The following is a 23,415-nucleotide window of genomic DNA, read 5'->3' as shown; positions in this document are numbered from 1 at the left end:
CAATAATTTTGGATCACACGTTATATTTCTTTATTTGGGATGTAATCAAGTCTGGATATCTGACACGCTCTTCTTTAGATAGTCCATTTCTACCACAAGTTTTTTCTTCTCTTTCATCATTTGCCAACATTCAGTTCCATACGTCAAAATTGGTTCTACAACCGACTTGTAGATTGTCGTTTTTGTTCGTAAACTAATTTTAGGAGACCAAAGTAATGAGGTTAGTGTTTGTACCACATTTCGGCCCTGTTGTATTTTTTTATGAATGTCTCGTTTCGATGTTCCTTCCTTCGCTATCACTGTCCCTAGGTATTTAAATCCTTCGCATTTTTTATATCTCTATTCGAGAGTTGTGGGTCTCTTTCTTCGTCCTTTATTCAAAAGTACATATTCTGTTTTGTTAATGTTCTTAACGTTTCTGAGAAGAGAAGTCAGGTTTTCTCAGTCTGGAATGATAACAATTATTAAGTTGGCGGGAAAGTAGAACTGTTTAATTCCAGACAGACAAAAGCTGATAATATATCAAGAAGATTATTTTAAATCAGAGGTTCTCAATCTGTGGTACATGTACCACTGGTGGTACATACCATTATTGGCGGTGGTACACAAAACACATAAAAAATTAAAATACATAGTAGTACTTAGTAAGTATTGATAATACAATTTAAAAATATAGGTGGTACCAAAAATAATAAAAATAACTGTAGGTGGTACATCACTCAAAAAGGTTGAGAACCGCTGTTTAAATAATATACGGTTGATAACAAAAGAAAACAAAAAATTATACTTTGGTATTTCTTGGCAACAATTGCAAATTTTTGTGTGTTCAAAAAATGCTAGGAATTTCGGTCACACAATAAACACAACCGGCTACTGGTCCATAGTAAATGTTTTGATTTGGAGTTAAAATAAATTAATTTGTTGACATTGTCACCATAAATAAATTTTGGGTTTGATGAGACTTATCAAAGGTTTATGAAAAAATGTTTTTTTGAATTGCGTAGCCGGAATTCCAACATTCTGATAGGCATTTTTGTTATTTAAATAGACTATTTGGATCATATTTTTCAAGCTTTCAAAACGGTATATATTTACCTGCAGGGCATAGTTTTCTCGCAGCCTCTCGAGTTGTTGACTTTTGTATTGTTCAATGTTGTCGAGCATAGCGTATATTTGTCTTGCTCTTGGCGACACTCTATCCCGTTTGCAGAAGCTGCAGAAGTTATTGAAGACGCCGAACCTGGAAGAAATTTAGATTTAATGGCTTCATTTGTGATCTTAGTGTCTCAAAGATATAATAAAAATATTTCAATTCTTTCTCGTCTTTCAGATCTCCGAAATTATTAAAATATATATTTCACACCATGTGTATGCATGGTGTTTTCTCAATAAGAACTGAATTTATATCGTTATACAAGGTGTAGATAGCAGCACAAAAGTACGAAAGAATTCTTGTAAACAAAAAACGACAGTACCATTAAAAAATTTAATATTAAGAGCCCTAACAACTAACAACTCAATGTTCGGATAAACGACAATTTATTGAAAACATTCTCAAAACAACTTTGCTTGTTGAATTAAAAAAAAAACGAGATCAAAAATCAATTAGAAATCATTTAAAATATAAAATGTTAATAAATTAATTTTTTTGAGAACACTTTGTAGAATGTGGTTCTTATTGATTCTGAAATATATGTATATGTATCATGTAAACAATATTTTGAACATGCGAGTGATTTATCTATGCAGATACGCCAAATGCGTTTATGGTGTAAATTATTGCATCTAACTGATTCTAATTCTGGATGGATACAACTTTCATTTGTTTGCTTTTACAATTTATAAATAGCTTGTTACATCAAAGATTTCCTTGGTTAAAAGTAAACTAGATTTCATAAAAATTACGATTTTACTGTAAACATCATAAAACTTGATAGCTATTTAATTCATTATACTTATAATCGTTATAACTTTGTAGGTGGTATATAAATTTGTATTAAAAAATTAAAGAATTTTCTTAAAAAAATCATAAGTTTTACTAAAAGTACATCACAAACGTTTTCGGTCTTATTAGACCATCATCAGGTTAAACTCAAGATCTTAGTACATAGTTGAAACTAGCCACAGAAATTGGTCACAACATGACCTTTGTATTACAAAATTTTAGCCATTTGGGCTTAATAGAAAGCGACACTGAGTCGATGTTTATAGATTAAAAACTTTACAATGATGTCTTCACCTTTGCTCGAAACTTCATAGTGCACGTGCTTGTGTGAGAGAGCCAATCAGTCGGTTCCTGTTGGCTCAAATGGCTCAAATTTTGTAATACAAGGGTCATGTTACCAATTTCTGTGACTAGTTTTAACTACTAAGATATGGAGTTTAACCTGATAATGGTTTGATAAGACCGAAAACGATTGTGATGTACTTTTAGTCAAACTGGATCTTTTTTAAAAAAAATTTTTTAATAAAATTTTTGTCATTTTTACTTTGGTGTGCAGCGAATTAGAGGGCCCTTTTTATGAAAACTGTTTTTATGTCGTTCGTATGAATATTTCCATTCTAACTAAAAGCGATTTTACATATGAAAATCTTCGCCAATTTGATCATATCGGTCTGAAATATAACCGGAAAATTCTAGAGACTTACTCACGCGACAGTTGAACATGAAAAAATAAGTTTATTTAGCTGTTTTTATGTGTGTATACTCATTAAAATGCAAAACGTTTTATTTATCAATACCAACTTAAATATAGTATTTAAATATTTTTGTCTGGCATAATAACCATTAACTAAATAATGTAAATTGTTCGAAAACTACGTTGTTTTAAAAAAATAAATTAAAACATGGGAAAAGACCAAACAGGAAGAATCATTATCACTATTGTACTATTGTACAGAAATATTACATAAGGCAAAATACTCTTCCATTACCAACCATTAACAGAACAGTTTTGCGATGTTTTGAAAACTTAATGGCGGAAATAGAAAAAAAAATTGATTAAAAATATGGGACATTGAATCGAGAAATATTAGCTAAGAGCAGTTAATTATTTGTAGATTTTTTGGTAGATTGATAGCGAAAAATTAATATGAAATCTAAAAAAACTTACAATGAAGACCTAAATAAAAAACTTGTATAGTGATATATGTATAGTGATATATTTTTTATTATTTTTTTTTAAATCATCCAAATGGATTATAAATCTTCAAAACGTTTTTAATCTAGTCGGACCATCATCAGCCATATTTTTGGTTACCTATAAAACCTGATTTTTCACTGAATGATGGTCAGACTGGATCGAAAACGTTTTGAAGATTTATAATTCGTTTGGATGATTAAAAAAATAGTAAAAAAAATACCATTATACATAGTAAGTAAGAAGTTTTTTACTCCATTATAAGTTTTTTTTTTTTAATTGGGCTTTTTCCTTTCAATTTATTTGTTTTTTAATAAAATAATTCTGAGTGTAGATTTTCTCTAATTTGACTTTTTTACGATTCCACTAGGTAACTTTCTATTTTATACGTTCCCATATTTGGAATTCAGCTTTAAGGGTTCTAAAACATTTATAATAATCGACTTTTTAGTCTGTCTGCCCCGGTTATGAACGGCGCCTAACTTGGAATTGATATATTTTTTTTGAATAGCTAACTGCTTTTCGCTTTCGGCTTTTAACTTGAAATTTTAACATTGTTTTCCAAGAAAATTACATACTATACTTCTATACCGCTACCGATTCTATACAACTTCTATTCCAAATCTATAATATTTTTAATTAAAATATGAAGTATTTTTATGATGTGGAAAGAAGTCTCTACTCCCAATCACAATATTCGTCATAAAACAGATTCCGGATAAAAATTTAAATACAACAGACCCGCATTCCTATGTTTTATCGACGTGAAGAAGGCATTTGACAGAGTAAGACTTAAAATATGTAATACATCTCTAGTAAAATAAAGAGGTCCCGCTGGATATTATAAAAACAATTGAAAGCATCTATTAAAACAATAAGATGGAAGTCAACATAGATGGACAACTTACGAAACCTCTATGCTATGCAATCTTATCATGGATGAAGCCATAAAGAGCGTCAATAAAGGAGGAGGAGACAGAATAGGGTATAATGAAATTAAAATTCTCTTTTACGCAGACGATACAATAATGATAGCACAATATGCAGGTAACATTCGAAGACTAGTTCACAGATTTAATAAAAGAGCAAAATAATTAATTTAACAGGATTCAAGACTTAATGAACATAAAGGATTGAGTTTTGTTTCCACATCATTGAGATGAACTATTTCGACAATTATTTCATCACTTGTAAGTATTTTTATTAAATAAAAAGTAAAAACTTACTTGGCTGCTAAATATCGTAGGAACTGTATGATCAGGGTCAGCCCCAGGAATCCAGCAGCGCTTTGCGTTCCCACAATCAAGGAAATGATCCTGACGTGGTTCCAATCCGTGGGATCGATGTGCAGCAACACATTATCCGTTAAATTTGCTATCGGATTACTGGCGTAGCAGGTGTATCTTCCACAATCTTCTCTAGTTACGTTTTTAACCCAAAGAGTTCCGTTGTCTAGTATTTGAATACGCGGAGGGATCACTCTTAGAGGTATCATCAGCTGGTCGTGCGCGTGGGGATGTTTATTAAAGGCGTCTGGAATACTTTGATCCGGATTCCAGTGGTAGACTTCTCTCTTCGGCGTAACCCACGTTATAGAAGGAGAAGGATTAGCTGCAAATCTACACTCGAGTAATGCATCCGAGTTAAGTCGGTAGCGTCTAGTGGGTGTTTTATATACTATTCTAGGGGAAGTGCAATTAAGATGCTGTAAAGTAGGCAACATGTCGTTTGTGTAGGCATCAGGACAAGTTAGGTCTGACAGGACCATATTGCCCTTCATTTTGATGTTGGGTACCCAACTAGCAAACCAGTACATGCGACAATCGCACGCCCATGGATTGTTACTAATATTTAGCTTAGTTAAATAAGTTAGATTCGCAATAGATTGCGGTAGGAACGTTAAATTGTTGCCGCTGATATCCAGTTCGTTCAGAAAAGGAGTATCAGCGAAGACGTAAGTCTCTATAATTTTAAGTTTCTTATTTCGTCTTAAATTCAGTACATTCAGTTTGGGTACTCCCAACAGCTCGGTATTGTGTATTTTTTCAATCAAGGTGTTGTCCAATGTAATCGAAGTCAACAAAGGACTAAAATGTAACAGACCAAAGGTTAATTGAGAAAGTTTGTTGTGGCTCAGATCCAAGATTCTCAAGTTGCGCAAACCTCGGAAAGTACCGCTCGCCATGTTCGTCAACGGATTATTCGCTAGATTTAAGTACTGTAAATTGGAAAGCGAGTCGAACAAACCTTTGGCGATGAATTGTAGGGAATTAGTAGATAGATCGAGTCTCTTGAGATCAGTCAAATCAGCTAAACTATTAGAAGTGATTTTCGTGAGATTATTGTTGTTGAGTAGCAACACTTCGATGTATTTGTTGAATTTGAAAAAGTGATCTAGGAACGTGACGAGTTTATTGTGTGATAAATCTAATTCCCTTAGTCCTTCCAAAGGCGAAAAGACTTGAAAAGGTATTGCTTTAAGATTGTTATGGTTCAGACATAACACTTCCGTACTGGTATGCGACTTAAAAACGTCTCTGGGAAGATCATCGATGACATTAAAAGATATATTAACTTTGACTAAATTGGTGTAATTGCGAAATTGGTAATCATCTAAAACTGTAAGATTATTGAAAGACAGATCTAATATTTGTAAATTTTGCGGATTGACTATCGCATCGTTGATGACACGTATAGAGCTGTGTAACCATTTTAGCTGGTGAATGTTTTTTACGTCCAGACTTCCACCTGTAACATACTCCAGGTCCAGATGGATGACATCTGCGGGTATAAGAAGATTTTCTACCGTTCTGTTGCGACATTGCAAAATGTTGCTTCTGACACGAACGCAGTTGTTCGAAGAAGTATTTCTCGAAATGCGTTGAGTTATCACTCCATCTCCGTGCCTTGTGTGCGCTGCCGATATCCCAACAAATAATACAAACAGCAGCGACCATCTTGTGTTACCGGCTTTTTTCGGCCGGCGAAATAGTTCCATATTTTTCGTTACTCATTGTCTTAGGAGAAGTAAGGGCTTTCAGTTACCTGTAACAAAATAAGTTTAAACAATCAAAAGTTTCCTAGATAAATAAAGCTTATTTAAACACGTCAAAATATCTATAGTGCAGTCACTGAAGGTTTTCGCCTCCGATTTCGTTGAACCTCCATTGATTTTCATGAAAATTGGTGAGTAGTTAGAGAATACCTCAAGGAACAAAGGTGACATAATGCCAACTTGCGCTTTTATCCTGGGGGTCGCTTCCACCCCTTCTCGGGGTGAAAATTATTTTATTAAAAATAATACCATAAATCGATAGAGGGACAAATTCTAAGCAAAATTTGTTATATAAAGTTATTAAAATAAATCAAAACTTTTTGAGTTATTAAACATCAAAGATTTTAATTTTTCGTGAGAAAAATCCATGTTTTTAACCGACTTTTCATAAATAACTCAAAAACTATAAGTTTTTTCAAAAAAGTTCTAATTACCAAAATTGAAGCTAATAAAAAACGAAATAACTCCTCGCTTAAAAAGCTAAACTAATGTTAATTGAAAGTGAGTTAGGGGTAATTGACTGTATATTTTTTGGCGAGTACTCAAATCTAAGTATTCAAGCTTAAATAACGGGAAAACGATGCATTTTATAAAATATACGTGCAATGCACTTATCAAAGTACTTGGGAATACCTATCAATTGAGCTCCAGGAGAAGTTAATAGCATCAAAATTAAGCAAGTTATGATGAAAATAAGAGAGCCCTTTCAAATTTTTTAGGAAAAAGTGAAAAATAAAACATACGCCATTTCCACAAAAATTAAGATTAATAGTAATCCTTTTCAATAGATTTCAATAATTTTCACCGGTTTAGAATGCATATTTTTGAAAAAAGATGTAATTTAAGAAAATCAGAATATTTAAAATTATTGTAATTCTTATTTTCTCTTGATAATAACTCCAAAAATTCTCAATATACGTAAAATATGATATATAACCAAATTTTAGTTTTTTCTGTACCAAATATTCTACCGTTTTTACTATTTCCCTAGGGTAAAAAATAACCTAGATAGAAACGTTTAAAACTTAATTTTGCTGCGACAACCATGTAACCGGGACTATTTAACCTTTTATTTTTAAAAAAGTAAGAGGTTTAAAAGGATAAATTCGACTTGGTTTATTGTCTCTTGAAATTAGCTTTCAAATGGTTTTTAGGTGAACCTGATATCGTAAAAATTGACGGAGTTATTAAAAAAACAACACCATTTTTTGGAAAAATTTTGAAAAGATAAATTTTGAAAAATGTTTGGTGCATAAACTTTTAACTTTGAAAAATGTTTTATACTTTATGTTATAAAATGGAAAATTTTCCCGTTATTTTAAGATTGAATATTTGGATTTGGGTACTCGCCGAAAAAAATATACATTCAATTACCTATAACTCACTTTAAATTAACACTAAAATGTTTCTTTAGTAACGAGTTTATTTCTTTTTTTGTTAGCTTCCATTTTGGTAACTATAACTTTTTTCTAAAAACTTACAGTTTTTGCGTTATTTTAATAACTTTGTATAACAAATTTTGCTTAGAATTTGTCCCTCTATTGATTTATGGTATTATTTTTTATTTTATAAAATAATTTTCACCCCCGAGAAGGGATGGCATCCACCCTCAGGGTAAAAGCGCAAGTTGGCATCATGTCACCTTTGTTCCTTGAGGTATTCTCTAACTACTCACCAATTTTCGTGAAAATCGATGGAGGTTCAACGAAATCGGAGGTAATAGCTCATATCCACGTTCACTGACTCCACTACTAAGGAACACTAACTTTTTTGTCATAATATGTAAATCAATTTTGATTGGATTTTAGAAAGTGGCCTACCGTTATAATGCCTCATTAGTCAGAAATGTATTTATCTTAATTTTAGTGTATGTAATGTGTTTTCTCTAAATACAGAAACAAAAGTCAAGAATTGCTCTAATTTAATGGACATTTTTAAGATAAAAGTCAATACAAGACATAAAAATCTAATAACAATAATCTGTGTTTCCTCCAACAGCATTAATTACAGCTTGAAACTACTTTAGCATGTTTAAAATTAAATTATAAATATCATTTTTGGGCAATAGTATCATCCCTCTGTTGTGAGATCTTGAAGACTGAATCTAGTATGAACATTGTACAAATAAGAAGCAATCCGTCTCTAAAGCATATCCCAGCCATGCTCGATGGGACTAAGATCTGGCGATTGTGCTGGCCCCCTATAAAAGTATAATATCCTCATTGTAAAACCATATCTTAATGTTGCTGCAGTATGTGGCCTTGCATTATTCTGCAAATAACGCAAATCAGAACCTGCAGTGGTGGCAAATGGAAAGATAACATCTTTTCAAGATAGGATCAATATATTGATATTGATTGAAAATGCCTTTTATAAAAACGGGAACAGTTCGATGATAAAAAATTATTTCAGGTCATATAGTATCTTGTAGTGTAGACTACTGTATGAACGAACACCCTGTGTTCGAATCTTTTGTCGACCATATCCTCTCCAAACTCTCACTCTTATTGAATCATGATAGTTTCATCTCATTCAGAATGTAGTTTCATCTGTGAATAACACAGAACTTTATTCTTGTAAGACAAAATATCTTTAAAAATCAAAGTACTTTTTTCTTGTGCTTGAAGCACAAGTTTTCAAATCGAATGGTATGTATTAAGGGGGTAGGCGCAAAATCTTGGTCCAATGCTATTTAGATGCATTTATTTTTTTTCGAATCCTGAGAAAAGTAATAAGTATTTTTGAAAAATTTAGACGCAGAATGAAAGATTACATTATTACTGTTGGCCGAAAGTCCCTGAAAACTACTATAATGGTTATTTTAATAAGTTACCGGGGTGAAAAAAAGAGAAAATTTTGTGTGATTTTTAATTTCAAATATTGCATTCAAAAAAAATTTTTGTTTATTCTCAGTAATAATGTAATCTTTCATTTTGCTTTAAATTTTTCAAAAATATGTTTTAGTTTTCTCAGGATTCGAAAAAAACTAATTCATTTAAATAGCATTGGACCAAGATTTTTCGTCTACCTTCTTAACCAAAAAATGTTTAATTTTTATTGAAAGTGTAATAATAGTGTTGTTTCTTACACATTTTGGATGTGTATAGTTTTAATAATAAACAAAAAATTATAAGATACAATGTTATGCACTTTGTCAATTTGAAACATCGAGATAATAGATAAACTTTCAATCACTTTACGTATTTTAGAGATTGGTATTAGACCTCGTTTCAATTACTTGCATAGTACAAGAAATATCGTTGATTTCCCTAGTGACCCAAAGAAGCCTTGAACTCTCATAACCGTTTTAAAAAAATACGAGACTGGTGTCAGTTACAATTTCAAATCAACTGATCTTATTGGCTTATGATATCGATCGTACAATTGGACCAGAAACAGACGAAAATATCTCACTGATGCGTTAATTATCGATTGAGTTTTATTTTATTAGAAGTCGACAGGAATTGGCTGTGCTTCTCATATTTATAAAGCCTCTGTACAAGGTCGCCGAGTTATAAGAGGCGATGCCATTCATGTAACCTTTCGATCGAAAAGATCGGGATCACGGCTTGTATAACCATTTTCGTTACAAATGAAATTGGCAAATAACTTTTTACTAGATTGTCTCTGATCAGTAACCGCCTTTGAAAATGAATAACATGGTTTTCCAGAAAATTCTTTTATTTTCTTCTAAATAGTCTTTTAGTTCAATACAACGATTTTTCAAATTCTTTATGCCGTCCTAACAATACGATTCTGAAAGCTCTGCAAAATATTTATTTCATCAATTATCTCTTTGTTTGAGCTGAATTTTTTATGTACGAACCATCTCTTACGAGGAGAATAAGCTGGACGGGAAAGAAATTCGAAGCTCAACTCATGAATTTTTGCCATTGTCATAACTCTTATGGGTCGGTGTATTGTCCTGGAAACAAAAATTTTTCTTCTGCATATGGGGCCCTGTCTCACTGAGTTCCTGCTTCAATTTGTTCAATAATAATAATGCACAATAATATTGGCTATTGATAGTTTTACCTTTTTCAAGACAGTCAATTAAAATTATGCTTTTGCATTGAAATCGCGCCTTCGGAGCACTTCTGTCGGCTTCAGTCCACTGCCGTGCGTTTATTCTTTACTCTGGTTTGTAGTAGTGGATCCAGATGGTCCAAACACTGCTGAGAAGTGGTCACACGCTGGTGTTTTTGGTCAATGATCAGCAAACGCGGCACGCATCGGCAAGATAATTTTTTCAGATTCAAAACTTGATTCATATAACTAATGCGCTCTTTACTAATTATTATGGTCCCTGCCAATTCACTCACCTTCACTTTGCGATCAGCTAGAATTATGTCGGGACTTTCTTCACATTTTTCGGTGTAACTGCATCGGTGGGCCGTCTAGTACGTGGTTTATCCATTGTAGATATACGGCCACTACGAAATTCACGAAACCAAAATTTTGCAGTGTATTCTAAAGAAGCAGTAAGTCTTAGTCCCATAATATTTATCCAGCTTTTATTTTGTTTTCTTCGTCGATTTATTTCTCAAATGTTTAACGGGAGATTGAAAATCGTTTTTCTCCATATACATCATTTTTCCAAACATGTCAATTTTAGGACATATTTACAGAGGAGAAAAATACAACTTTCTACGACTCATAATGGAAGGGAAAGTGGAAGGAAACAGCGGTCCAAGAAGAAGAAAATGCTCCTGGCTGAAGAATGTAAGAGACTGGACAGGCATGTACACTTGTACTTCTTCTTCTTCTTATGCAATCCACTAATGGATGTTCTCGATCACGTTTGACCATTTTTCTCTATCCCTTGCAGTATGTATTAGGTCTCCTATGTTTTTTAGTCCTGTCCATTGTTTGACATTACGGAGCCATGACATTTTCTTCCTGCCCACTCCCTTTCTTCCTTCGATCTTTCCTTCAATTAAGGTTTGCAGAAACTGGTATCTTTTATTTCTAATTAGGTGCCCCAGGTATGCCGTTTTTCTCTGTTTAATTGTGCATAGCAGTTGTCGTTCTGTACCAATTCTTCTCAGGATTTCTTCATTTGTTATTCTTGCGGTCCAGGGAGCTTTAAGGATTCGTCGATAGATCCACATCTCAAATGCCTCTAGCTTATTCATTGTGTTTATTTTTAAAGTCCAATCCTTCCATGCCATATAGGAGCACCGACCGTATATAGCATTTTGTGAATCTTAGTCTTAGGTTTAGGTAAAAGTCAGAGTTCGTAAAGAAGTTTCTGAATTTCATGAATGCACTTCTGGCCCTTTCTATCCGACATTTAATTTCCATATCCGACTTCCAGTCTTCACATAGCCAGGTTCCCAGGTATTTACTTAAACTTTCTTACGCGCTCTACATCTTGGTTGTTATATGCTAGTCTTGCATTTTGATGTTGACATAACTGACGACTGATTACACTGGTCAACAAAAAAAATTGAAAAAAAATGAACAGACACTCTGATGGGTGTTCTTTACTAATTTTGGGTCGCTGAACTCGAATATGACCTCCGTTTTTTTCCATCACCCTCCATTTTTCCGCTCCCCCCTATTCTTGCCAAAATAGTGGTGAAATAGGTAAATTTCGTTTAATTTGCTCATTTCGCCGCGATAAATGCCAACTTATAGATTAAAATTACAGTAAAATAATGATTAAGATTATGCCCAACGATAAACATAATTGGGGATCCGAGGGGGCGAAAAAAGGGGAAGAAAGGGGTATTTTTCTGAAAAAAACGTAAAAAATCAGCATTTATCAGTATTTTTTTTAGAAAAAAAAGCGACATTACAGGCCTTTTGCCATTTTTTACACCTTCCCAATACCCCCCTTGAACCGCCTTGCATCATCATATCTCTCTTTTTCACCCTCCCCCCTTTAAAGCCCCCTCGTTCTTCAACAAGAACAAAAAACATAAATATGGATGTACAAAAAAAAAAGAAGTTAAATATTTATTTGAAACAAACTCTTATGTGGTTTTGATTGTATCTGAGAATTATGACAAAAATATGATTAGACAAGGTGGAGGGGGAGAAAAAGTATTGAAATTAATCATAAGGCTAAGCAATCAAAAAGTCTGAAAAAAAAACATACCTGCATCTACTTGGAAATTTTTCTCCTTTTGTAAGCGTCCTCCGGTGTTTCTCGAATTTGAGTCCAACAGTAGTCCGCCAACATACTAGGGTTCCATTTTCCAGCGTATCTCTTCTCCATTTGGGCAATCTGCTGATGAAATCTTTCACCATGCTCGTCCGAAACGGCTCCACAATTTTCCGGGAAAAAAAAAAGGTGGGAGTGGAGAAAATGGACTTTCAATGACATATTGCAACCTAAAGCCTTGTAAGATTTAAGTAGCTCATCAATTCGTTGTTGATAGTCATCTGACCTTTTGTTTCCAAGAAAATTGCGACAAACAAAAACAAAAGATTCCCAGGCTCTTTTCTCTTTTCTTGACAAACTGTTGGAGAAAGCATCGTCATCAAATAACTGTTTAATCTGGGGTCCCACAAATACGCCTTCTTTGATTTTGGCATCACTTATATGCGGAAATTTTTGCTTCAGGTATAAGAATCCTTTACCATCCCTATTTAGAGCCTTAACGAATTGTTTAAAAAGGCCCAGCTTAATGTGAAGTGGAGGTATAATGATTTTTTTTTGTCTACTAAGACACCAAAAGCGATGTTTTTACAACCGGGAATATCATTCACGCGCAAGGGCCAGTCTTTTCGAACACATAATGTTGATCTTTAGCACGGCTGTCCCATTCACAGAGAAAGCAACAAAATTTAGTGTATCCAGCTTGCAATCCAGTTAATATTGCCACTACTTTGAGGTCAGCACAAACATTCCATTGATGATGATCGTAACTAATTTTTCCAAAATATTTCTTAGATTGTCATATGTTTCCTTCATACTGGTTGCATAGGCAACAGGGACCGATGGTAGATCATTTCCATTATTAAGTAAAACCGCTTTTAAACTAGTTTTTGAGGAATCAATGAAAAGTCTCCAGTTTTCAGATACGTATGGTATTTTTAGCTCAGTCATTAGTCCTGCAATGTTGTTACAGCTAATTAAATCTTCATCATCATCATCTAGCGAGAAAAAAGAAATGAAGGCGGAATTTCTTTTTCTGAAAAACGTAATATTGACATCTTTCTGCAGGAGATTTTTCTGCTGAAGTCGTGAACCAAGAAGCTCAGCTTTTATTTTAGGCAGGTCTAAATCGCGAACTAAGTCGTTCAATTCCTCCTGAGTAAAAAGTTGTGGTTCGTTCGAACCGTTAGGCGTGTAGTCTCCATCTTGGCTCCCATGTGAGGTCTCCTCTTCCAGTGGTGACGCATTCTGTTCAGTTGCTGATTCTTCATCATCTAGGGTGTAGTTTACGGGTGGTATGGGAACAGGTAGCATATTACTATGTTCCACGGGTCTAATTGCCGAAGGGATATTCGGATAAGTGATGGTACGTTTCGATTTTCGCGAAAATCCAGATATTTTCGTCTTACAAAAATAACAGTCCTCGGCATGAGAAGTGGGCTCACGCCAGACCATTGGTACAGCGAAGGACATCGGACGTGATTTCCCACGTAACCATGAACTTAAATTAGTGTAACAACTATTGCAACATAATTTTGGGGCCCATGGCTTGTCTTGATCCCCGACTTTGCAACCGAAATAATGCTCATAAGCTTTTCTAACCATCTTATTTAAAGGTCTCCTTTGATTCTTAAAAGTTACTTCTCCACAAATATAACAGAAAGAATTCACATCATTCTTACAAAAACGCGGCATTGTAACTCCAAAAACTTTACAAAGAAATGTACTTGAAGCACAGAAAAAAAACACGTGTGCTAAACGCAAACACCTCACTTTTAAAAACTTCGAGACAGTCTGTCTCGAACAACACGCTCACTGCAACTGACAGGTGCTTGCTTGCGAATTCAAGTAGTGTAAAAGAGAGAAGGGGGGGGGGTGAAAAAGAGAGATAGGAAGGTGCAAAGGGGTAGTGGGAAGGTGTAAAAAATGGCAAAAGGCCTGTAATGTCGCTTTTTCTCAAAAAAAAATACTGAAAAATGCTGATTTTTACGTTTTTTTTCAGAAAAATACCCCTTTCTTCCCCTTTTTTCGCCCCCTCGGATCCCCAATTATGTTTATCGTTGGGCATAATCTTAATCATTATTTTACTGTAATTTTAATCTATAAGTTGGCATTTATCGCGGCGAAATGAGCAAATTAAACGAAATTTACCTATTTCACCACTATTTTGGCAAGAATAGGGGGGAGCGGAAAAATGGAGGGTGATGGAAAAAAACGGAGGTCATATTCGAGTTCAGCGACCCAAAATTAGTTAAGAACACCCATCAGAGTGTCTGTTCATTTTTCCATGTTGACCAGTGTAATTAGTGATACACCATTGTGCTTTCAAACAAAATTATGTATAATACGACTGGTATATTGGCGATTGCGTTAGGTGATATGCACACAATACCTTCGAAATTAAATCAAACTGGAGCTTTGAGCAGACCTCGGTTTTTTAATACATACCAACATTAGTTTCATCATTAATCTATTTTGTATATTTTACAGTAAATTTGTACAAACATTCGTTCTACTATGTCAGGGGTGGCCAAGCTGGTTGATAGTCCGAGCCATTTTTCAAAATTAGAAATTTTTCGCGAGCCGCAATTAAACCATTATTTAAAAAGTGTAAAATTTTTTCTCTCAGTGTTTGAATTTCACGAATTTTAAAGTGAAATTTAATGGTTCACATCATTGTTTCACCTAATATGAAAATAATTCTACAAGCAGCCTTTTCTATTTCAGGATACTACGATTCTTTATCATCCTTACATCTTTTTCTGGGACGACCTACTGATCTTCTATTGTCAGGTCTATCAAAAAACACTGTCTTTACCACTCTGTCTTTCTCTGATCTTACCACATGACCTGCCGATCTTATTCGGTTAGTTTTTATATGTCTGCCGATGTTTTCAGTACCATACACCAATTCAGCTTTGAGGCACCTTCTCCACTCTCCTGTCAATAAAATTTGCAAATTATCGTACTTGTCTTTTAGGGCTAAATATCATTCTGAGAACTTTACTTTCAAAAACCAGCAGCAAATTTATTTTCCGCTACGTAGCGTTCATACAATCTTAATTTAGATTGTCATTTTAGCAGCTTAGGTCTTAATAATGGTAATAAGGAGTCTAATGCTCTATTCCACGCAGGTATCCTTGCTGAGACCTCTTTTTATACGTGGTTGTCATCTGTCATCTGTGATTACCGCCCCCAGATATTTGAACTCTTTTATTACTTCGAAGTTGTGGTCATTAAAAGTTATGTTCTGCCTAACTCTTGGTCTTGAATTTTTGGTTACTGTCATGTATTTCGTGTTCTCTTCATATATTTGAAGGCCCAGACTACCTGTTTCTTCCTCGAGTTGTGAAAACACCTCTCTCACGTCTCTTGTAGAATGAGCGACTGCACCTAGATCATCAGCGAAGGCCAACAATAGTTTTGATCCTCGATTCGCAAATCTCCCTGTCACCTCAGACGATATTTTATTTATTACACATACTCTAAGGGCAAATTGAATAGCAACGGTGATAAGGGGTCTCATTCTCTAAGTCCTGATGTTACACTTAGTCTTCTATGTTTGTTGTCAGTAATTTAAGACATTTTGAAAGACAAAAATTAAAAGTAATTCAGGTACACTTATTGAGAGCCACAAACAATCCTTCAAAGAGCCACATGTGGCTCGCGAGCCACAGTTTGGCCACCCCTGTACTATGTCAATATATCTAATATTTAGTTCAACAAGTAGTGCTATTTTCTTGTTACATAATTTCCAAGTTCTTTAAACGTTATTAATGTATTGCTTATTGTAACTGTGTCTGGAATTATTCGATAAGCTAATATATTTTCCATGGTGACATATCATGATATAAACAGAATAATGTTGTTTGAACAAGAGAAATGACAATGTAAAAGTCCGTTTGGAAACACACACACGGTGGACTGGTAGGCCTAATTACCTGAAATGACTTTTGAAAAATAGTATCGTTGCTTTTGTCGATAAATAAATATAATTTATTCAGTAATTGTTTTCGATAAAAAAACATTCAAGGTGATTAAACAAGTATGTAACGACCAAATATAACAAAAAATACTAATTACGGAATAATAGAAACCTACTGATAAGTTAGTAGCTATTGTTTCACTGTTATTTTTATGTTTTTTTATTAAACCGCAACAATGGTATAATTACATAAAACCGTAAAGGAATATTCAGTTTTTTTATTGCAACAGTTTCGATATCATTCAAGATTGCCTACATACTTAGGCTTAGGAAATACTCAAAAGGAAATGTGAAAGCGATTCATCAATAATTTATATAGATCAAGTAGCCAGTACAGTATGGTTAAAAGGGGTAAAATTTGATCAATATTTAAAATTTTAAAAATCGTCCATTAAAATGATGATCCCAAAATTTTGAAATTGTAGAATAGATTTGAATGCAAAGGATATATCAGACATGGCAACTCAGCTACAAAATTACACATTTAATTGATAAACCAATGGTTATACCGAGCAAAAATGTGTTATCAACTAAACGGAAATTATTAAAATGCACGTTACGCAAGATATTCAACCTAATTTTAATCATTTAAAAGAATATACAGTGATGAGCGTGCTAATAACCGGCAAAATAACGCAAAAGATGGAAAGCATATTAAGTTGTGAGATAAAAAGAAATTAAACTAGGAGGTGAGAGATTTAGCGACAACAACCTATAAACTCACATTCTATTTATTTTTTCCCACCTTTAGACGTATCAGATGAGTATGTCAACTAAAACTGTCACTGTCACAGTGGCAGTTGCCAAACTCGTCCGATACGTCTAAAGGTGGGAAACAATAAAATGTAAATTTATAGGTTTTTATCGCTAAATCTTCCACCTCTACTAGTTTCATTTCTTTTTATCTCACAACTTAATATGTTTTCCATCTTTTGCGTTATTTTGTCGGTTATTAGCACGCTTATCACTGTATTACAATACTAAAATAGGGTGCCCCGTCGAAAAAGCTCCGACAAAATAGCCGCGGAACAATAGCTCGCCCACAAAATAGCCCCGACAAAAAAGCTCCCTTTAGAATTCATCATCAAAAATAATCCCTTAAAAAATATATTTTTTCGGAAATGGTAATTATTATCCTCTATTCAGATGTTTATCTTATCCACATTAAATAAAAATGGTCTTTTTAGAGAATTCGAACCCTGTGTCTTGCTGTGGAAAAAAAATTCCTGGTTTTTCCTCTTGATTCACTAACACGAGAATTTTACTGTCACCATTGCGTGTGGTTGTCTTTTTCAAGACTGATCACATGTTATGATCTTTTTGCAATGGATATTCTTGATTTAAAATTGATTTCATGTAATCGAATGAACTATCTTTCGATAAAGTCGTCCCAGGAGCGCAACTCATAAATATTGACAATATCATTTTAAAGTCTTGTACTTTAAAATGTAAAATATATGTCTGAATTGCCGATATGAATGAGTCAGATTAAATTAAATTATGTATTAGAAGAATTTTTTTATTAAGCAACAACATTTTTGTTTAATTTATTATTTTGTATTTTGACAACGACGTCCGAAGTGGAGTCGAAACGTTAATAAAATAATTTTTTTTTAGTTAAATTGTGGCTTATTTCCCCATTAGAATAGTGATTTAAAATAAATGGGACTCCGTTTTGGGGGTGTTTTCGCCGGGGCAGTTTTAGCCGGGGCTGTCTTGACCGCGGCTATTTTGTTTACGGGCTATTTTGTATCTGGGCTATTTTGACGGGGCTGTTTTGACGGGTCACGCTAAAAGAGTGATATAGGAGACAACGGAATTGACGCAATTGAGTAGGGGTAAAAAATAGTGAAGTGGAGAAAGTTCGTAACCAACTTAAATTACAAACTTAAATCAAATTACATTAAGTTTGTTCCAACACAACGAAAAACCGTCATGTAACGATCACGCTCCTGCGCACTAAACAAAATAACCAATTAGCGGACCGCGGTCCGCATCCGGACCGTGAGCTAGTTTTGTGCGGACCGTTAATAAATTCAGAATATACCTAGTGTTTGGCAATTTTGAAAATGTTTGGCCATGAAATTGTGTACTATGTTGAAAACATAAAGAATGAACTTTATTAAAAATCGGTAGAGCTCTCACTTAACAGATAAATATCTCAACTTCCTAAGGAGAATCAGTTGCACTAAACTCACTCCAAACTTCAGACAGGTTGTACATAACAAAAATGTCATTTTTCTCTCTGTCATCTCTGATAATTTAATTTTGTAAAGAGTTTTTCCCCTTATTGTTATACTTACTAATCACTAATTTTGAAATTAAGTAAAGTTTAATATAAAATTGTCGTGTGCATTTTTTTATATTCATTTCCTCTCTACTATATGTTAAGTAGGAGTAGATACTTTTCAGATGTGCATTTAATTAAAATAATTGTCAGATTTAATAAGTTTGCCACAAACACCTTGCAAAGAAACTCATAATGTAGGAAAGATAACATGTTAATTAGCATTTTGTACTATGATTATTTATTTTAAATTCCTCAGTTTCCTTTCTACAAAACTGGAGATGTCTAAAAACTTCATTAGCATTCAAAATATAAATTCCTAACTTTTAAAATATTCTCAGTGACAATTTATACAATACTGCTGTTTTCAAAATATACTGATAATAACATCAAAACAATACACAATGAATTTATATTTTAATTATTGTACCAGGAAAACTTACAGAAAAGTATACAGTAACCAAAAACCATCAGATATTAGTTTTCCTTTCCATATTAGTCCATGTCTGAGGCCACTTTCGTATGAAAAATGTTTCTGACTCGATTTCTTTGCGGATTCAAAAATGTCCCCTTTAAACAAATCAGAAGGGTGCCGGACGATACATTTTTTTAAGCAAATTCAAAATTACTTTTTTTGCCTCGAAAAATGTATTTTAGGTTGCTTGGGTAATTATAAACAAAAAAGGTCTCTTGTCATATTTCTGAAAAGTTGATAGTTTTCGAGTTATAAGCGATTTAAAATCTGAAAAATGCGAAAATATGCATTTGCGATGCTTGAAAACTCGCAAGTTTGAATAAAATGACAAATCGTTTTTGTTTAAGATGACCCAAAATGCCAAAAACATATTTTCGGGGGCAAAAAAGGTGATGTTTTGAATTTGTTAAAAAAAAAATGTTAAACAATTTCTGCCCAAAAATTTCGCCCGGCACCCATCTGATTTGTTTATAGGGGATATTTTTTAACAAGAATCCGCAAAGAAATCGAATCAGAACAGCCAGACACAGGCAGCATAAGTCCGGACCCCGGAAGTGTCATAGGTTTTCGAAACGGACATAGTCCTGTCGCCAGGGGGGGTACAACGGCCTCGTTAATTCAGATGGACTTACTCAAGTTTTTTTTATGTATTTTGACCCGTAGAACACGAATTTTTTGGGTAACAGTTGATCCGAATGTCGATAAGATTGTTATAGACCAAGAACTTGAGGAATCAAATAACAGCGATTTTTGGCAAAACAAAACAATATTTTGTATTTTTTGGGCCATTTTAAGTAAAAAATATTTCTACAAGTTTTTTCGTAGGATGCACAGTTTTCGAGATAAACGCGGTTGAACTTTAAAAAAATCGAAAAATTGCAATTTTTGAACCCGAATAACTTTTGATTAAAAAATAAAATAGCAAGTCTGCTTACCGCATTTGAAAGTTTAAGTCAAATTATATCGGTTTTGATTATTTGCATTGGTAAAAATTTATTTTTTTATTGTTTAACAAAGCTATAAACACGTAGGGTTTCCCGTGCTTTTACATGCGTTTTAACGCATGTAACGTAGAAATAGTCTTGATTGCACTAGTACCTATTCTACCTACTCGTTCGATTTTAAATGAGAAATCATAGAAACATCACTCACGCACTAGTTGTTTGTAGCTTTGTTTAACAATAACACAATAAATTTTTAGCAATGCAAATAATCAAAACCGACATAATTTGACTTGAACTTTCAAAGGCGCTAAGCAGAATTGCTATTTTATTTTTTAATCAAAAGTTATTCGGGTTTAAAAATTGCAGTTTTTCGATTTTTTCAAAGTTCAACCGCGTTTATCTCGAAAACTGTGCATCCTACTAAAAAACTTGTACAAATATTTTTTGCTTAAAATTACCCAAAAAATACAAAATATTGTTTTGTTTTGCCAAAAATCGCTGTTATTTGATTCCTCAAGTTCTTGGTCTATAACAATCTTATCGACATCCGGATCAACTGTTACCCAAAAAATTCGTGTTCTACGGGTCAAAATACATAAAAAAAACTTGGGTAAGTCCATCTGAATTAACGAGGCCGTTGTACCCCCCCTGGCGACAGGACTAACAATCAGGGAAACTAAATAGTGACCCCTGACCTGTAGAACGCACGATATACTGGATATACAGACACAGAACGCATGGAACATGGAACGTATTATTTTATAGTAACGTGATCGTTTTTCCTTGTGTTGGAACAAACCTATTATTTTTTAATCACAGGACAACTAAAATTAGGCTAATAAAGATAACAGAAGGCTTGTTGTATTGTTTATTACCAGAACGAGATAAGAACTCGTACCAGCTACGACTAACAATAGTATTTGTTGTAATAACAACAGGAAACTTAAAATTTATTGTGTTATGACCAAATACAATGTTTTAAAACGAGTTTCTACCTAGTTCTGATAACACAATTTGAAAAGACAGAAAGGTTTTTTAATTAACAAGGAATCGTTCTCGTATTTTGTTTCTACACCACTAACCAATAAAATGCAAAGCCTTGGTATTTGTTATTGTTTTTCATCAACTCAATCGGTACTTGCAAAATAAGGCATATTCCAAAATAAACAATGCTTTTATCCTACTCTGGCGCTTTTTTGTTCTGATATTAATAGTCTAGGACAGGATCCCACCGCAGAATCACTACGTTAATTAAAACATAGTGTCATACTGAATTACATAACTTAGTTCAGCGGTTCTCAATCTGTGGTACACGTACCACTGGTGGTACATATAATTATTTGCGGTGGTACACAAAACACACAAAAACTTAAAATAGTAGTACATAGTAAGTCTTGATTATACAATCTAAAAATATAGAAATACAATAAAATAAACTTTAGATGGTACATGACTCATAAAGATTGAGAACCGCTGACTTAGTTAATTAAAATTACAGTTTTATATAATATTATTATAAAAATTTAAGAATAGGAAAATACATTGAAAACAGGTTGCCAGTCAAAAAGTGGCCGCAAATAGTTTTAATTAAAAATAGTAATTATTCAATTTTTGAAAATTTCTTTCTTGACGTAGATGCATGCTTTTTATGTCAAAGTATGACTAAGTTCTTTTCTAATATAATATTATAATATGTGAAAAAAGGGCCACAAATTAGGATTGCCAGCCAGCTGTTAAAAGGGCGAGGTATCAGAGGTAAAGTGAAAGAAAGCTAGCGCGCAACGCCACTGGTTTGACAAGGTTTGATGGCGAATGCGAGTTGTTAGAGCAGTCATCTTGTCAAACCCGTGGCGTTTCGCACTAGCTTTCTTTCACTTTATATCTGATATTTAACATTTTTAACAACTGGCAACCCTAATTTGCAGCCATTTTTTCACAGGCAACCTTATATCATCGTATTTTAAAAAAACTTTAATTTGATATAAAAAACATGCAACTATATCATGAACGAAATTTTGTTTAAATGATTGTCAAATGTCATGAATCAAATGTAGTGATTCTACAGTGGGATCTGGTACCATACCTAGGCATATAAAACCAAAGTTTGAATAGATATAAGTAATGTTTTTTTTTTAATTAACAAGGATTCGTTATCGTATTTTGTTTCTACGTCACCTACCAATAAAATACTAAGTATTTTTGTTAGTGTTTTTCAGCTACTCGATCTGCACTTGCAAAACAAAACTCTCATATTCATATTCCACAATAAACAACTACTGCTTTATCTCAGTGTGGACGCTATTTTGTTCTGATAACAATAATAAAAGGCCCTGGTCAACATTTTCACAAGCTAGTCTTTATTTCAAGATTTATGATGACTAAACAATCATTTACTTAATGGGGTAATTGTTGAGTTGTTTGTCTTCATCTACCAAAAGTTTTTCCACTAGCTTTTATTTATGGTGCTGGTTTTTAATGTAGTCTGGGGTTTTCTAATATTTTTCTTTCCCGTTATAAGTAAACTTTTCACTGATTACTCAGCATTACACGATTCAGCAGCCATATATTATATAAAAAGCCATTTTAAAACGTTTGAACATAACATCTTTATTTTATGGCACTATTTTATTTATGAATGTCTCCGCCTAAAATTGATAACTTTTTAAAAAATTCATAACGTTGGTCATTTTAAATTTAGAAAGCTGATTCTCTGGATAATATTTATTTAGATGTTGGTTAAATAGGCCTGAAGTGGACTTCTTCTTGTGCCACTCCTATCGGAGATTTTGTTTACAGCTGACCTAAAAAGTTCATTAGTGGTGCAGCAAAACCACTCTCTCAAATTCCGCATCCATGACATTCTTCTACGGATTCCGTTTTCCTTCTATTTTTCCTTGCATTATATTTTGAAGTAATGCGTATTTATGACCTCTCATCAGGTGACCCAAATACTCGAGTTTTCTTCGTTTTATCGTTAACAAAATTTCTGGACCTCAAGATTTGTGATTCTTTCAACCCAACTTATCTTAAGCATTCGACGGTACCACATCTCGAAACTTTCAATATTTTTTATGTTGTTCTGTTTGAAAGTCCAGGCCTCTACACCGTATAATAGCGTGTTAAATACGTAGCCTCTTAGCATTCTTAATCGTAGAGGGATGCTTATATCTCTGTTGCAGAAGAATTTTCTCATCTTTATGAAGGTGGCCCTGGCAATTACGATTCGTCTTTTTATTTCATTGTTTTGGTCTCCATTTTCGTTTATTAAAGTTCCCAAGTATTTGTAACTTGATACTTTTTCAATTTGAATGCCGTTTATACTAATATGTGCTGGTTGTGTCATGATTTTACTGAAGACCATATACTTGGTTTTTTTTATATTAATGTTTATGCCATAATTGTTGCAAGCAATATTTATGTTTG

General features: G+C 33.5%; 2 protein-coding genes across 3 annotated transcripts in view; one reads left to right on the top strand and one right to left on the bottom strand.

The window, feature by feature from the left end:
* The window catches only part of LOC114331953 (cytokine-like nuclear factor N-PAC), a 167,261-nt gene that overhangs the window by 94,882 nt on the left and 48,964 nt on the right, over window positions 1–23,415 (top strand). The window lies entirely within an intron of this gene.
* Window positions 1–23,415, bottom strand: part of LOC114331952 (uncharacterized) — a 49,547-nt gene that overhangs the window by 8,863 nt on the left and 17,269 nt on the right. The window contains exons 2-3 of the mRNA XM_028281642.2: window positions 4,367–6,185; window positions 1,096–1,240 (exon numbers count right to left, since the gene is read on the bottom strand). Of these exons, the coding sequence (XP_028137443.1) occupies window positions 1,096–1,240; window positions 4,367–6,138 (1,917 nt within the window). The 5' untranslated portion in view covers window positions 6,139–6,185. The remainder of the gene's footprint in view (window positions 1–1,095; window positions 1,241–4,366; window positions 6,186–23,415) is intronic.

Source organism: Diabrotica virgifera, chromosome 3 (genome assembly GCF_917563875.1).
Source record: "Diabrotica virgifera virgifera chromosome 3, PGI_DIABVI_V3a".
Taxonomy (NCBI): Eukaryota; Metazoa; Arthropoda; class Insecta; order Coleoptera; family Chrysomelidae; genus Diabrotica; species Diabrotica virgifera.
This window is presented reverse-complemented; position numbering and strand designations above follow the sequence as displayed.